Source organism: Vulpes lagopus, chromosome 7 (genome assembly GCF_018345385.1).
Source record: "Vulpes lagopus strain Blue_001 chromosome 7, ASM1834538v1, whole genome shotgun sequence".
In the NCBI taxonomy this organism is placed as follows: Eukaryota; Metazoa; Chordata; class Mammalia; order Carnivora; family Canidae; genus Vulpes; species Vulpes lagopus.
In genome coordinates this window covers 82,015,785-82,031,865 of record NC_054830.1, presented here as the reverse complement: position 1 = coordinate 82,031,865, position 16,081 = coordinate 82,015,785, and the positions used below count along the sequence as shown (strand labels likewise).

General features: G+C 39.2%; 1 protein-coding gene across 3 annotated transcripts in view; it reads right to left on the bottom strand.

Moving 5' to 3' along the window:
• The window catches only part of UBAP2 (ubiquitin associated protein 2), a 122,092-nt gene that overhangs the window by 74,981 nt on the left and 31,030 nt on the right, over positions 1-16,081 (bottom strand). For all 3 annotated transcript variants that reach the window (XM_041760935.1, XM_041760934.1, XM_041760936.1), the window contains exon 2: positions 12,829-12,968. In XM_041760935.1, the coding sequence (XP_041616869.1) occupies positions 12,829-12,927 (99 nt within the window). In that variant the 5' untranslated portion in view covers positions 12,928-12,968. The remainder of the gene's footprint in view (positions 1-12,828; positions 12,969-16,081) is intronic.

The window sequence follows — 16,081 nt, the reverse complement described above, 5'->3', positions numbered from 1 at the left end:
TTTTGGAAGATAGAGGCTAAAAGCTGTTCTAGAATAGAGAGATGTCAAACAAAAGGTATGTGATGATTCTATACTAGAATGGGGAAACATGGGGATATTACCCGAGGAACTGACATTGGAACAACTAAATACCGGAATAACTAAAAATTATGTATTAAATACATCATACAATGTACATATGTATATAGACATAAAATATAGAAAAAAATAAAAGCAAAAGTGGCACTATGTTAAAAGTCTCATAAAGAGTATATGAGGGGGATCCCTGGGTGGCGCAGCAGTTTGGCGCCTGCCTTTGGCCCAGGGCGCGATCCTGGAGACCCGGGATCGAATCCCACATCGGGCTCCCGGTGCATGGAGCCTGCTTCTCCCTCCGCCTGTGTCTCTGCCTCTCTCTCTCTCTCTGTGACTATCATAAATAAATAAAAAAATAAAAAAAATAAAAAAGAATACTTTCTAAAAAAAAAAAAAAAAAAAGAGTATATGAGAAGGATGCCTGGGTGGCTCAGCGGTTGGGTGCCTGCTTCGGCCCAGGGGTGATCCTGGAGTCCTGGGATCGAGTCCCACATTGGGTTCCCTGCATGGAGCCTGCTTCTCTCTCTATGTCTCTGCCTCTTTCTCTCTGTCTCTAATGAATAAATAAATAAAATCTTTAAAAAAAAAAAAAAAGTATAGGAGAGTTCTCTAAACTGCTCCTGCAACTTAACAGCAAGAACAAAATTCTACAGACAACAATATACCACAAAACTAGATAAGAAGGTATCCCTCACAAACCTCAAAATACAAACGGATGAAGAAAAACTAGCCAGAGATACAGTATCTCAATCTAGGACCCTGAGATCATGACCTGAGCCAAAATCAGGAATGGGTTGCTTAACCAACTGAGCCACCCAGGTGTCACACTATTATATCAACTCTTGAAACTAATCAGTTAGGGCTCCCATTAAGAAAAACTAATAGAATCAAAATTAAGTCACAGATAAAGAAAAGAAAAAGAGGTCCACACTGGGGATAGAGAAGAGAGCCAGGAAATCTCAGAAAGTAAGCCAACATAATTACACAGAAAAGAAACACTCTGAAATTAGAAAAGCCACTCAGAACTATGTTGCCATCTGAAAGTCCAAGAAAACTCACTGCACATAAAAGTAAGCAATAGAAAAATAAAGGTCAAGAAAAATAAATAATAAAAAAAGAAATAAAAAAAGAAAAATAAAGGTCAAATCCCACACAAAGTTATTATAAGAAAAACAGAATAAGGAGCAAGATAATAAACAATGAAAACACACCAAAACTAAGTACCTAGAGAATAAAGCCATCTTCTGTTTCAAAATTAAAAGGCACTGAGCATCAGGCACCTGGGAGGCTCAGTCAGTTAAGCATCTGCCTTCAGCTCAGGTCATGATCCCAGGATCCTGGAATCGAGTCCCACATCAGACTCCTTGCTCTGTGAGGAGAGCCTGTTTCTCCCTCTGCCTGTCTCTCATGAATAGATCAATCAAATCTTTTTTTGGGGGGGGGGGGCGGCACTGATCATAAAATGATCTAATACATAAATAACATGTCTAGCTTTTTCTAACTCAAATAAAAACGAAGACTACACACAAAGAAGAAACACAAAAAATAAGTTTTGTTTTTTTTTTTTAACAATTGACACTTCAAGAGAAATACAAGGTGTAAGGGGGAAATATTTTGAGCAAAAAATTTAAAAAGGAAAAATAAAACGAAAGAAGTAATTAGAGAAGGGGTGCTCCGCTGGCTAGCTAGTAGAGCATGTGAGTCTTGATCTCAAGGTTGAGAGTTTGAGCCCCGTGTTGGATATAGAATTTTTTATTTTTTAAGATTTTATTTATTTGAGAGTGAGTGAGAGAGCAAGCAAGAGAGGGCACAAATGGGGGGAGGGGTGCGGGGAGATGGAGAAGGAGACTCCCTAATCAGCAGGGAGCACAACTCAGGCTCAGTCCCAGGAGTCCAGGATCATGGCCTGAGGTGAAGGCAGACTGAGGTGCCTTCCAAAACAGTTTTATTTTTGAGAAAAAAATTTTTTAAGGAAAGACACAGAGCGAGAGGCAGAGGGAGAAGCAGGCTCTCCGCAGAGAGCCCAATGCAGGACTTGATCCTAGGAACCTGGGATAACGACCTAAGCCAAAGGCAGATGCTCAACCACTGAGCCACCCAGGTGCCCCCAAAATAGTTTTTTAAAGAAAGAAATAGGGGCAGCCTGGGTGGCTCAGCGGTTTAGTGCCGCCTTCAGCCCAGGGTGTGATCCTGGAGACCAGGGATCAAGTCCCATGTCGGGCTCCCTGCGTGGAGCCTGCTTCTCCCTCTGCCTTGTGTCTCTGCCTCTCTCTCTCTCTCTCTCTCTCTCTCTCTCTCCCCCCCTCTGCCTTGTGTCTCTGCCTCTCTGTCTCTCTCTGTGTGTGTCTGTCATGAATAAATAAATAAAATCTAAAAACAAAAAGCAAAAACTTTCTTTTAAATAAATAAATAAGGAAATAACAGAGGTAACAGTAAAAATAAGTGAAAAAGAGAAGAGAAAAATTGAAGAATCTTGGGGATCCCCGGGTGGCTCAGCAGTTTAGCACCTGCCTTTGGCCCATGGCCGGATCCTGCAGTCCAGGGATCGAGTCCTGCATCGGGCTCCTTCCATGGACCCTGCTTCTCCCTCTGCCTGTGTCTCTGCTTCTCTCTCTCAATCTGTGTCTCTCATGAATAAATAAATGAAATCTTTAAAAGGAAAATTGAAAAATTAAAAAAAAAATCTGGCTCATGGCAGGGGAGGGAGAGTTGGGGGGGGGGGTCAAAAAACTGACATAAACCTTTAGCTAGATCAACCAAGAAGAGAGAAAACTAGTCATTAAAATTAAGAACGAAGGGACGCCTGGGTGGCTCAGCAGCTGAGCATCTGCCTTTGGCTCAGGTCCTGATCTCAGGGTCCAGGGATCAAGTCCTACATCGGTCTTCCCGCAGGGTCTTCCTCTGCTCTTGTCTCTGCCTCTGTGTGTGTCTCTCATGAATAAATAGTATCTTTAAAAAAAAAAAATTAGGAATGAAATAGGGGACATCACTACCTATGTTAGAGGAATAAAAAGGATTCTAAGAGAATTCCATGAACAAATATATGCCACAAACTGCATACCTAGACAAAAAAGAAAAATTCCTAAAAGGACACAAACTCTGAAACCATGTCAAGAAAAATGAAAACTCAGCAACAAGTAACTGAATAAGCCATCAAAAAGTTCCCACAAAGAAAAGCCCAGAGCCAGATGGCTTCACTAGTAAATCCTACCAAATGCGAATTCTAGCAAATTAACACCAATATCAGTTCTTTACAAGCTGTTTCAAAAAAACATAGAAGTGAACACTTCCTAACTCACTGTTCAAGGGTATTATCCTGATACCAAAATCAAAAACCTCACAAGAAAAGACAACAACAGGAAAATATCACTCTGGGGGCACCTGGGTGGCTCAGTCAGTTAAGCACCAGCCTTTGGCTCAGGTCATGATCCCAGGATCTCCTGTGATCAAGTCCCAAGTCAGGCTCCCTGGGAGCCTGATTATCCTTCTCCCTACCGCTTGTGCTCTCTCCCCAACTTGTGCTCTCTCAAATAAATAAATAAAATCAAAAGGGGGGGGGGGACCACTATCATTGAGAAATCTTCAACAAAATTCTAGCAAACTAACAGCACACAAAAAGGATTATATACTATTACCAAGTAAGATCTACCCCAAGAATTCAAGGTTGTTTAACATCTGAACAATGTAATACATCATATTAATAAAATAACAAATCTACATGATCATTTCAATAGACACAGAAAAAACATTTGATAAAATCCAATATCCTTTCATGGTAACAAAGACTCAACAAATTAGAAATAGAAGGGAACTTCCTCAACCTAACAGCAACTACAAAAAACCCAGAGCTAACAATATACTTAATAGTGAAAGACAAAGCTTTCCTCCTAAGATCAAGACCAAACACAGAGTGTCTTTTCCAGCCTTTTGTACTGGGGTGTCTAATTGAAGCAATTAGACAAGGAAAGTCCTGAGGCAATTAAGCAAGGAAGGAAGGAGGCTACATACATAAAACTGGGGAAACGTCCAAATACACACCCCTGCAATACACACGTGAACCTCAGAAAAACACTGAAACTGTACATAGGAAGGGTCAACAATAATCTGTCAATCAACCATTATGAAATTCTTCATCTGTGAAGCATTATCTTCCCATAAGATAAAAAAATTCCAGTTATAAAAATTAAATCAAAAAAAAAACAAATTAAATCATGAGGTAAAGCTTCGATTTTATTGCTAGAAAGGATCTTAGACATAGTAATTCAATTCAACTGCATTTACTAACACTTTATGCTGGGTATTAAAGGCACAGGACTCCTAACTACCACAGGTATGTAGTGCCCTGTATATCAATCACACTGCCTTCCGGCTAGGGAGGAAGCTATTTTACCAGTCTAAGAATATTGCAATAAGGATCTAGACTAGTATGGATGACATAAGAAGGAATGTAAAGAGAGATGATGTTTTCTTCTATTGTTTTACACTTGAAGACTGAGGAAAACCACTTTAACAATGTGCAAGAACTAGAAAACTGGGAGAACACAGTCCATATGAGTTATCAGAAACCTGCAGAGTCTGAAACAAAAAGATGCACAAAGAAAGAAATGAAAGTTAGAAGCAGAATGAAAGCAAACAGCAGTACATAAGATGTCCAGAACCCTAAAAGAAGGTTGAATGTCTGCAACAAGAAAACATAATAAAATCGGCAGAACCTTCTGAGATGTGTGTGATATTCCGTATCTTGAGAGGGGACTGAGTTATACAGGTATATGTATCTACCAAATAATTATCTGATACACTTAAAATGTCTCTAAATGTAAACTTAACTTAAAAAAGAGAAAGCAACCTAAAAAATATCAAACTAGTTATAGATGTATGTATGCTAAAGTGCTTAGGACTAAAGTATACTGATGACTTTAATTTACCTTGAAACATATCAAGAAAATAAGATAGAATAGTGGATAGCTAGTCAGATGTAATAAACCAAATATATCAAAAAGCTAATTCTGAGTATATGGGTGCTTGCCACACAACTCTTTTCAACTACTGTTTGTATATGAACATCTTCTTAATAAAATGTAAGAAGTAAAAAATTTCAACACTTCCAGAAAGGAACACTGGAGGAAGAGGAAAAAGAAAGGGCATAGGGAAGGAAAGAAGGGGGACAAAACATGTTAAACAGGAGCTAAAATAAAAGGATAAACTTGGGAAAAAAAGTTAATTGCAGACCTCTTGTAGACACTCCAATCATTCACTGTTTTATATTAGAAGAATGTGCCTGGGGGTGGGTGCCCGGGTGGCTCAGTCAGTTAAGCATCCTACTCTTGGTTTAGCTCAGCTGTGATCTCAGGGTAATGAGATGGATCTCACATCAGGCTCTGCACTCAGCGTGGAGTCTTAAGATTCTCTCTCTCCCTCTCCCCCGTTCTCACCCTCAAGCATGCTCTGTTTCTAAATTAGAAAAATAAATCTTTAATAAAAAAGAAAAAAAGAAGAAGAAATAGAATGTGCCTGGTTCAAGGTGTTTCAGACAGAAAACAGAGCATACAACAATGTCACAGTGCACAACACACCTAATCCAGGGACTCTGGATATAGTATCTTTCCAAAAGGGGTGTGGGATTAAAAGTAATAGGGCAGGGGGAAAACAATCACCAATAACAGATCTAAGAGCAGCAATATTTAAACTTAAAAGTGTCTAAGAATTGCCTATGCTTCCTTAACGTACACAAGTTATAGACACAAAAAAATTCGGCCCAACTCTATTAAACTATCTTACAAAATATTAGTGAGAAAACACTTGAGTTGACAACTTTCACTAAAGATTATAAGAATAGTTATTAATCGGGATCCCTGGGTGGCGCAGCGGTTTGGCGCCTGCCTTTAGCCCAGGGCGCGATCCTGGAGACCGGGGATCGAATCCCACGTCGGGCTCCCGGTGCATGGAGCCTGCTTCTCCCTCTGCCTGTGTCTCTGCCTCTCTCTCTCTCTCTCTCTCTCTCTCTCTGACTATCATAAATAAATAAAAATTAAAAAAAAAAAAAGAATAGTTATTAATCATAACATCTTGCTATAGGTAACAGTCTGGAGCTTCAACATATTTTTATATTTTCATTTTATATTGTTTTACCCACATATTTCTAAAATGTAAGTCAAGGGTCGCTGGCTGGCTCGGACAGTAGAGCATGTATCTCTTGATCTCAGGATCATGAGTTCCAGCCCCATGTTGTGTGTGGAGCCTACTTTAAAAATACACACACACAAAATAAATAAATAAAATTAAAAAATAAAAATACATATACAGGGCAGCCCAGGTGGCTCAGCGGTTTATCGCCACCTTCGCCCCAGGGCCTGATCCTGGAGACCCGGGATTGAGTCCCACACTGGGCTTCTTACATGGAGCTTGCTTCTCCCTCTGCCTGTGTCTGTCTAGTCTGTCTGTCTGTCTCTCTCTCTCTCTGTGTCTCTCATGAATAAATAAAATCTTAAAAAAAAAAAAACATATACATAGATAAAAATAAAAAATAGGGATGCCTGGGTGGCTCAGCGGTTGAGCATCTGCCTTCGGCTCAGAGCATGATCCTGGGGTCCGGGATCGAGTCCCACATTGGGCTTCCTGCATGGAACCTGATTCTCCCTCTGCCTATGTCTCTGCCTCTCTCTCTCTCGGTCTCTCATGAATAAATAAACAAAATCCTTAAAAAATAAAATAAGGGGATCCCTGGGCGGCTCAGTGGTTTAGCGCCTGCCTTTGGCCCAGGGCACGTTCCTAGAGTCCCGGGATCGAGTCCCACATCAGGCTCCTGGCATGGAGCCTGCTTCTCCCTCCTCCTGTGTCTCTGCCTCTCTCTCTCTTTCAAATTAAATAAATAAATAAATAAATAAATAAACAAACAAACAAACAAATCTTTAAAAATAAAAATAAAATAAAATGTAAAATCATATTAGGTAAATAGCAATTACTAATTTATTCAGACTTAAATGTTCTCACCTTAAGTACTATGACTCAAATATTCTTTGCATTCCTCTTCTGTGATACCATCTGTATTAATCCTAACGGGGCCATTTAGACATAACTTCTGAAAACAGGTCTGATGTGCTTAACAGCTGTTTAGCAAGTACAGTACTGCAATACTAGCCTATCATATTAATGAAATACAAAGCATTTTAAATCAGAACTTAAAATATTTTTTACCTTTGTGACTACTGTAGCCCAGAAAATTACTTTAAATATGCGATTAAAAAGATCCTAAATATAAATTCAAGTAGGATAGGAAACTTGCCAGGGTGACCCCTGGCAAGTGTCAAAAATCTGTAAAACTTGTGAAATCAAAGGGAAAAAGCAAAAACAACTGATGATTTGAAGTTGAACAAGGTTAGTGCACCCTACCCTACAACAAATATTAGTAACATCCACCACCCAACTATAAGGTTGAAAAAAAGTCTTGCCAAAAAAAAGGAAAAAAAGAAAAAAAGTCTTGCCAAGAAAAGCAGCATTACTAATTCTCTTCCTCTGAATCTCTTCCATTCATTTGACTTATAATGGGCTAAGCTACTTTCCTCCTCTTCTTTGTTTCTAATTTTTAAGTAAACTCCATGTCACACATAGGGCTTGAACTCACAACCTAGAAATCGAGTCGCACGTTCCACTGACTGAGCCAGCCAGGCACCCCAGAGCTAAGCTACTTTCACAGTGAATTCGTTGACAGCTTGTCCATGCAAGCCAAATGTTTTTCTTCTATCCGCCACCCATAAAATTTGGAAAAATATAATGAAATATGATTTTTTAAATCATCCTTATGCCCACCACCCAAAGATAAAAATTATTAACACAGTCTACTAGTCTTTTTTCTTGTTTTAACAATTGTTCCATACTATAATTTCAGGTCCTTTTCTCAGTTGATCAGGAGCAGACATCTTCCAGCTTTGTAACTTATGTAGAATATATGATGAGTAAAGGTTATCACTTCCTGAATACAACCTATGTCCTTTCTAATTACTTACAACCACCTGAAAAGTATCATACCCCATGTCATTTTTGAATATTTATTTGTGAGAGAGCACAACGAGCAGAGGGGAAAGGGAGAAGTAGACTCCCCACAGGGAGCCCAATGCAGGGGATCCCATGATCTGAACCTAAGGCAGACATACAAATAACTGAGCCACCCAAGCACCTCTCTATGTCACACTTTAAAAAACTGGAGTTTTTATCTCTCCACATAATACTAAAGAAACATCACTTTAATCAAAATGACAAAATTGATCACCAGAAGGGGCACACCTGGGTGGCTCAGTCAGTTAAGCATCTACCTTCAGCTCAGGTCATGATCCCACAGTCCTGGGATCGAGCCCCACATCAGGTTCTTTGCTCAGCAGGGGTCCTGCTTCTCCCTCTTCCTCTGCTTGTATCTCCCCCTGGTTGTGTGCTGTCAAATAAATAAAATCTTAAAAAAAAAACAAAAAAAGATTGATCACGAGTATATATACAATAAAACCTATATCCTAAACATCATGATACAATGCATCAAGAAGATATCATCACTTCTGCGGTATTTCTACCAAAACTACATAACCTGGGGTGCCCAGGTGGCTCAACTGGTTGAGTATCAGACTCGGCTCAGGTCGTAATCTCAGAGTCATGAGATGGAGCCCCGTAACAGGCTCCTCACTCAGTGGAGGAGTCTGCTTTGAAATTCTCTCCCTCTCCCTCTGGCCCTCCCCCAATTTGCACTTGCTATCTCTCTCTAAAATAAGTAAATCTAAAAAAATAAAAAATAAAAAATAAAAAAAAATAAAATAAAATAAAATAAGTAAATCTTTAAAAGTGCATAATCCCATTATAATGAGGAATATTTCAGACAAGCTAAAATTGGTAGATATTCTACAAAGTAACTGACCCATATTCTTTAAATAGGTCAATGTTATGAAACAGAGGAAAGGAAGTTCCAGATTAAAAATGACTGAGGAGAACTGACATCTGGATACAATGGATGATAATGGACTTAATTAGCTAAAAAGGACATTATTGAGACAATTGGGAAAATAGTCTCAATAATCTATAGTCTGTAGATTACATGAGTTGATTTCCTGATTTTTAATAAGTGTTCTGTAATTATGCCCTTGAAAAAAAAATACGGAAGTATTCAGATGTGGTATTTACCGTATCTACAACTTACTCTCAAAAGGTTCTAGGGAAAAGCTGTATGTAGTTTCTTCTTTGTAGGAAGGAGAAAAATATAAACATGGTAAAAATGTTAATATCTGGGAGATCTGGATTAAAGGATATTTAGGAATTAATATCCTTTGAAACTTTGTACTACTCTTGAAACTTTCTCTAACTCTCAAAGCATGTTTTTTGGGGTTGTTTATTTTTTAAGTGAGGTTAAAACACACAAGTAATTCAACTAATTGGTAAAGTGACAGACCTACTTTATTCAGAATCTAAGAGCTCATAGTCTTCTCTCTTATATCCCTCTACTTTGATAGATGTGTCCTGAGATAAACTACCTTTGGACATTTAAAATTGGGCAATAAACATCTTACAGAATAAAACCTTACCCCCACCCTCGGTTTAAGATTGCTTCCTTAGGAAATACTTCTCAGAATGAGATTAATGGATAAATGAACATGTACAATTTTATTCATACTGCTTTTATGATAAATTCTCAACAAACTTTTTTATAAAGGAAAATTAGGAATCTAAGGTCTAAGAATCAGTGAGCAGTTTTTCATCTAATTACATAAAATGAGGAACACCTGGGTGGCTCAGCAGTTGGGCAGCTGCCTTGGGCTCAAATCGTGATCCCGGGATCCAGGATCAAGTCCTGCATTAGGCTCCTGTGAAGAGCCTGCTTCTCCCTCTGCCTGTTTCTTTGCCTCTCTCTCTCATGAATAAATAAACCTTAAAAAAAATAAAAAATTTAAAAATAATTACATAAAATGAGCCATCCCCAAAGGGCTTATGGAGAAACTAATACTGACAACAGCCATTAGAAGGGAAGAGAGAGAGAAAAAAAAAAAAAGGGAAGAGAGAGCCCTCCGTCCTCCAGTCTAGAGACTCTGACTCACTGGAAATCAGTCCAATGACTCTACTTGGGTGAGAGATGGAAACAATTCACATTTCCAACATTTACTTTGGCATGCCTTTAAAAGATTACATTTTTTTAAGATTTTATTTTGTTTTATTTTTAAGATTTTATTTATTTATTCATGAGACACACACAGAGAGAGAGAGGCAGAGACACAGGTGGAGGGAGCAGCAGGCTCCATGCAGAGAGCCCAACATGGGACTCGATACCAGGTCTCCAGGATCATGCCCTGGGCTGAAGGCAAGTGCTAAAGCGCTGAGCCACCCAGACTGCCCGTTTTTAAGATTTTATTTTGAAGTAATCTCTACACCCAATGTGGGACTCAAACATACAATCTCAAGATCAGGAGTTGCACGCTCCATCAACTGAGCCAGCCAGGCACCCCTAAAAAGATTACACTTTTAATATTGACTGATTTGATAAATAACAAAATGTCATTTAAATTTGTGTCTATTTAAAAAATAGAATAAAAAATAAATTTGTATCTATTTGATTATAAGCAGGGTTGCACCTATGATTACTCATAACTTATATTTCTTCTGTGATAAGAAAATCTTTCATGAATAACCTCTTAAGCATTCACCTACAAAGGGAGGGCCTAGTACAAAAGTCCCAATTTTTCCAACAAGAGACTCTTTTCAGTTGTGAATAATTATCTATTGGGGTAAATGTAGTTAGGAACAAGCACTGAATAGCAGAATGTAAGTCTATTAATAGAAGTAAAACACAAAGCTAACCTTTTTCTTTTTTAAAGATTTTATTTATTGGGCAGCCTTGGTGGCACAGCGGTTTAGTGCCGCCGCAGCCCGGGGTGTGATCCTGGAGATCCGGGATCGAGTCCCACGTCAGGCTCCCTGCATGGAGCCTGCTTCTCTCTCTGCCTATGTCTCTCCCTCTCTCTCTTTCTGAATAAATAAATAAATCTTTAAAAATAAATTAATTAATTTAAAAAAAAAGATTTTATTTATTTATTTATGAGAGACACACAGAGAGAGGCAGAGACATGGGCGGTGGGAAGAGAAGCAGGTTCCATGCAAGGAGACCGATGCGGGACTTGATCCCAGGAATCTGGGATAACACCCTGAGCCAAAGGCATAAGCTCAACCGCTGAGTCACCCAGGTGTCCCAGCACAAAGCTAACCTTATACTGAAAAATGTAAAGCAACAATCAAGTAAAGTCTACTTTCTGTGTCCCTTAACATCAGCAGGGCACTTGGTTATGACTGATTATAACAGGGTACTTGTAATTAGCTACCAATGTATAGTCAAATCATCAATCTGAAATTTATGATGGGCCTCTGAAAAAAGGTTTATAAATCTACTCAATAACAATGGATAAAATGCTAAATTTTGTACCAGATACTATACTTAACATTTTACTTAAATTATACAACTTCATTTAAAATAACAATATAAACAAATTCATACAGAGAGACTATTTGTTTAAGATTTTTTTTTTTAATTTATTTTAGGGGGGGGGAGGAGAGGGAAAGAATCTCAAGCAGATCCCCCACTAAGCACAGAGAACAAATCAGGGCTCAATTCTATGACCCTGAGATCATTACCTAACACAAAATCAAGAGTCAGACACTTAACCAACTGAGCCATCAAGGCTTCCTAGAAGGAGGGACTATTTAACATTAAATATTTTATACAGGGCAGCCCGGGTGGCTCAGCAGTTTAGCGCCACCTGCAGCCCAGGAAGTGATCCTGGAGACCCGGGATCAAGTCCCGCATTGGGCTCCCTGCATGGGGCCTGCTCTCCCTCTGCCTGTGTTTCTGCCTCTCTCTCTCTGTGTTTTTCATAAATAAATAAATGAATGAATGAATGAATGAATGAATGAATGAATGAAATCTTTTTTGAAATTAAATAAATAAAAAATAAATATTTTATACAGGGCAGCCGTGATGGCTCAGCGGTTTGGCACCGCCTTCGGCAGGGTATGATCCTGGAGACCCGGGATCGAGTCCCACGTCAGGCTCCCTGCATGGAGCCTGCTTCTCACTCTGTCTCTCTCGTGAATAAATAAAATCTTTTTTTTTTAATAAATAAAATCTTTAAAAAAAAAAAATATATATATATATATACACACACACACATATATTTATTATACAGATGGACCTTGTTAATTAAAAGTCATCTTAATATTTAAAAGACTCTCCCCAGCTAATAATGCTTGAAAGAAATGGCAGCTTTTTCTAAGTCTCTTATAATTCAGCTATTTCTCTACTTCAGAGAATTACTTGTCCATATATTCTGGATTTTCATACTACATTCAGGTACATACCTAGATTAATAATAAAGAAAAGGAGGGGCACCTGGCTGGCTCAATCTGGTAGAATATCTGACTCTTCATCTCAGGGCTCTAAGTTCAAGCCCCATATTGGGAGTAGAAATAACTTAAAAATCCTTAAAAAAAAAAAAAAAAAGAAAGAAAGAAAGAAAAAGGGAAAAAAAAGCAGATGCTAATAGGTAAAAGGAAAAAGTTCACACTCAGATAAGGAACAACAACCAACAGTATTTGGATCAATGATATTTTTCTTTCCCAGGGAATACAATCTCCTTAAAAAAAAAAAAAAGTTCAAAATCCAAAGGTATCCTAAAAAGGAGAATTATGTGCTCCCTAATTAACTCTACACAAAACAAGAGTTCCATAAAAACTTACCTGTACTACTTGTTTCTGTACTTGTGTTGCCTGTGTCGCTGAAATCTGTGTTTTTTCCCGAGCACCTCGGGAACGGTCACTGCTCACCGAAGTCATCATATACAGTATATACAAAATAACGTATGTACAAAATAGAAAATCTGCAAGAAAGCAAGCATGGTAGTAAGCAAAACGTCCAAATCATAGTAAAAGGCAAGGATAAAATTCAGAGGTAAGAAGGAAACATGAGATAAAACATAAGTTCTCTAAAACACAAATTCTCAAGAAACAATCCATTAAGATTTTACATTTTCCTAGCAACAATTCAGTCAATTTTTACTAATGCAATCTACAAGTCTATGGTTTAAGGGGGTGCCTGGGTGGCTCAGTTGGTTAAGCATCTGCCTTCGGCTCAGGTCATGATCCCGGGATCGAGCCCCACCATCGGACTGGACTCCCTGCTCAGTGGGGAGCCTGCCTCTCCCTCTCCTGCTCCCCCTGCTTGTGCTTTCTCTCTGTATCAAATAAAGAAAAACCTTTAAAAATAATAATAAAATAAAAACATGTAAGTCTATAGTCGGGGCACCTGGCTGGCTCAGTCAGGAGGGCATACAACTCGATCTCAGGGTGTGAGTTCAAGTTCCATGTTGGGAGCAGAGATTACTAAAAAATGAAATCTCAAAGGCACCTGATGACTCAGTTAAGCATCTGCCTTTGGCTCAAGTCATGACCCCAGGGTCCTAGGATCAAGCTCCCTGCTCAGTGAGGAGTCTGCCTCTTCCTCTCCATCTGTCTCTACCCCAGTTAATGCTCTTACTCTTTCTCTCTCAAAAAAATCAAACCAAATCAAATCTTAAGGGGGCCTTGGTGGTACAGTTGGTTAAGCACCTCAGTTTTTATTTCAGCTCAGCTCCTGATCTCAGGTCAAGCCCCATGTAGGACTCTACACTCAGTGCAGTCAGCTTAAGGCTCTCTCCCCATCTCCACCCACAATCTCACTTGTGCTCTAAAACAAAATAAATCTTTAAAAAAGAAACTTAGGACAGCCCAGGTGGCTCATGGGTTTAGCGCAGCCTTCAGCCCAGGGTGTGATCCTGGAGACCCAGGATCGAGTCCCACGTCAGGCTCCCTGCATGGAGCCTGCTTCTTCCTCTGCCTCTGCCCCTCCAATTCAAGTTCTCTTTCTCACTAAAATCTTTAAAAATAAATAAAAATAAAATTAATTAAAAATAAAATTAAATTTTGTAGAGAATGCAGATAACTGTAACCCTTAAATACTACTGGTAGAAATGGAAAATGGAACAGTCACTATGGAAAACAGTATAGCAACCTTAAAAAAAACCTATCTCATCCAGTAAATTCCACTTGAGTATATACCCAAAAAACTGAGAGCAGGGTCTCGACAAAGTATTTGTATACTCCTGTTCATTGCACTATTATACACAACAGCTAAAAAGTGGAAGCAACCAAGTTTCTATCAAGATGAAGAGATAATCAAAATGTAATATATACATAAAAGAGGCTAAGTAATATTCTATGGTTTAACTTTTTTTTTTTTTAGCTCTTACTTTAAGTAGGCTCCATGCCCAATGTGCACAATCCTAAGATCAAGAGTCCCATGATCAACCAACTAAGCCAGCCAGGCACCCCTATTATTCCAATTTTTTTTTTTAAGATTTTATTTATTTATTCATGATAGTCACACAGAGAGAGAGAGAGAGAGAGAGAGAGAGAGGCAGAGACACAGGCAGAGGGAGAAGCAGGCTCCATGCAGGGAGCCCGACGTGGGACTCGATCCCGAGTCTCCAGGATTGCGCCCTGGGCCAAAGGCAGGTGCCAAACTGCTGCTCCACCCATGGATTATTCCACCGCCCCCCTATTATTCCACCTTAAGAAAGAAGGAAATTCTGTTTTTTAAGTAGGCTCCGTACCTAACATGGGGCTTGAACTCATGAACCTGAGTTCAAGAGTCTCATGCTCCACAGGCTGAGCCAGCCAGGCACCCCAAAAAAGAAGAAAATTCTAACACATGCTACCTATGGATAAACTACAGGGACATTATGCTAAGTAAAATAAGCCAGTCACAAAAGGACAGATACTCTATGACTCTACTTGTATCAGTTACCTACAACAGTCAAATCCAAACATTTATTTATGAGAAAGTGTTAAGAGTGAGTGGTGAGGATGGACAGAAGGAGAGGAAGAGATTCTCAAGCAGACTCCCACAACAGTCAAATTCATAGTCAAGGGGCACCTGGTGGCAGATGGGTGGAGCAACCGTTTAAGCATCCAACTCTTGGTTTTGGCTCAAGGTCCTAGGAATAAGCCCACATAAGGCTCCACACACAGCGCAAGGTCTGCGTGCGATGTTCTCTCTCTTCGTCCTATGCCCCCCTCCCCACCCCACTGTCTGTCTGTCTCTGTCTCACAAATAAACAAATCTTTAGAAAAAGAAACAAAAAACAAGCAATCAAACTCGGAAAGATTCTACATAGACCATTAAAATGTAATACAGGGAGTCCTAACTGCTTATTTCCTGGGCTACAGAGCCTACAAATCAAGCTAGGTACTATATTATGAAATATATATTGTCTTCATAATCCTAAACTAGGGAAACAGTCACAAGAGAGCAGGCTGGAAGAGACAAAAATCTATGAAAATAAGACACACAGAATCAAGCCCCAAAGTGCATCTGTTAAATACCTTACCATCTCCCTAACTTTCCATGACAGTCATATACACTCAGAAAAATAGCTATGTTGAACAACATTACTTAAAGTGACATGAAGTAAAATCTTTTACATTTCAAAAGTTTTACGTTACTCAATGGAATGTCCACTGGAACTCTTGAAACTAGGTCACTAGTGACCAAAACCTCAATAGTGGTAAGGAGAGAAAGCTGGGTGGCTCAGCGGTTGATCGTCTGCCTTCGGCTCAGGGTGTGATCCCGGAGTCCCACATCGGGCTCCCTGCAGGGAACCTGGTTCTCCCTCTGCCTGTGTCTCTACTGCTCTCTAGGTCTCTAATGAACAAATAAATAAAATCTTAAAAAAACAAATAGTGGGGAGGAAAAAGTCAAGATGACTGGGGAAGAGAGAAAGCAAACTAAGCATACTTGAAAGAGGTGATAGCTAAAAGATACAGAGCATCAAAGCAGAGCTTTGCAAGGATGAAGAACACTGAGCAAGTCTAACACATGGTAAGCCCCTTGAGGACAGTGTTTATTTCTGTCCTATCACCGTCATTCTTCTAGGGCCTAATATAGGAGATACAC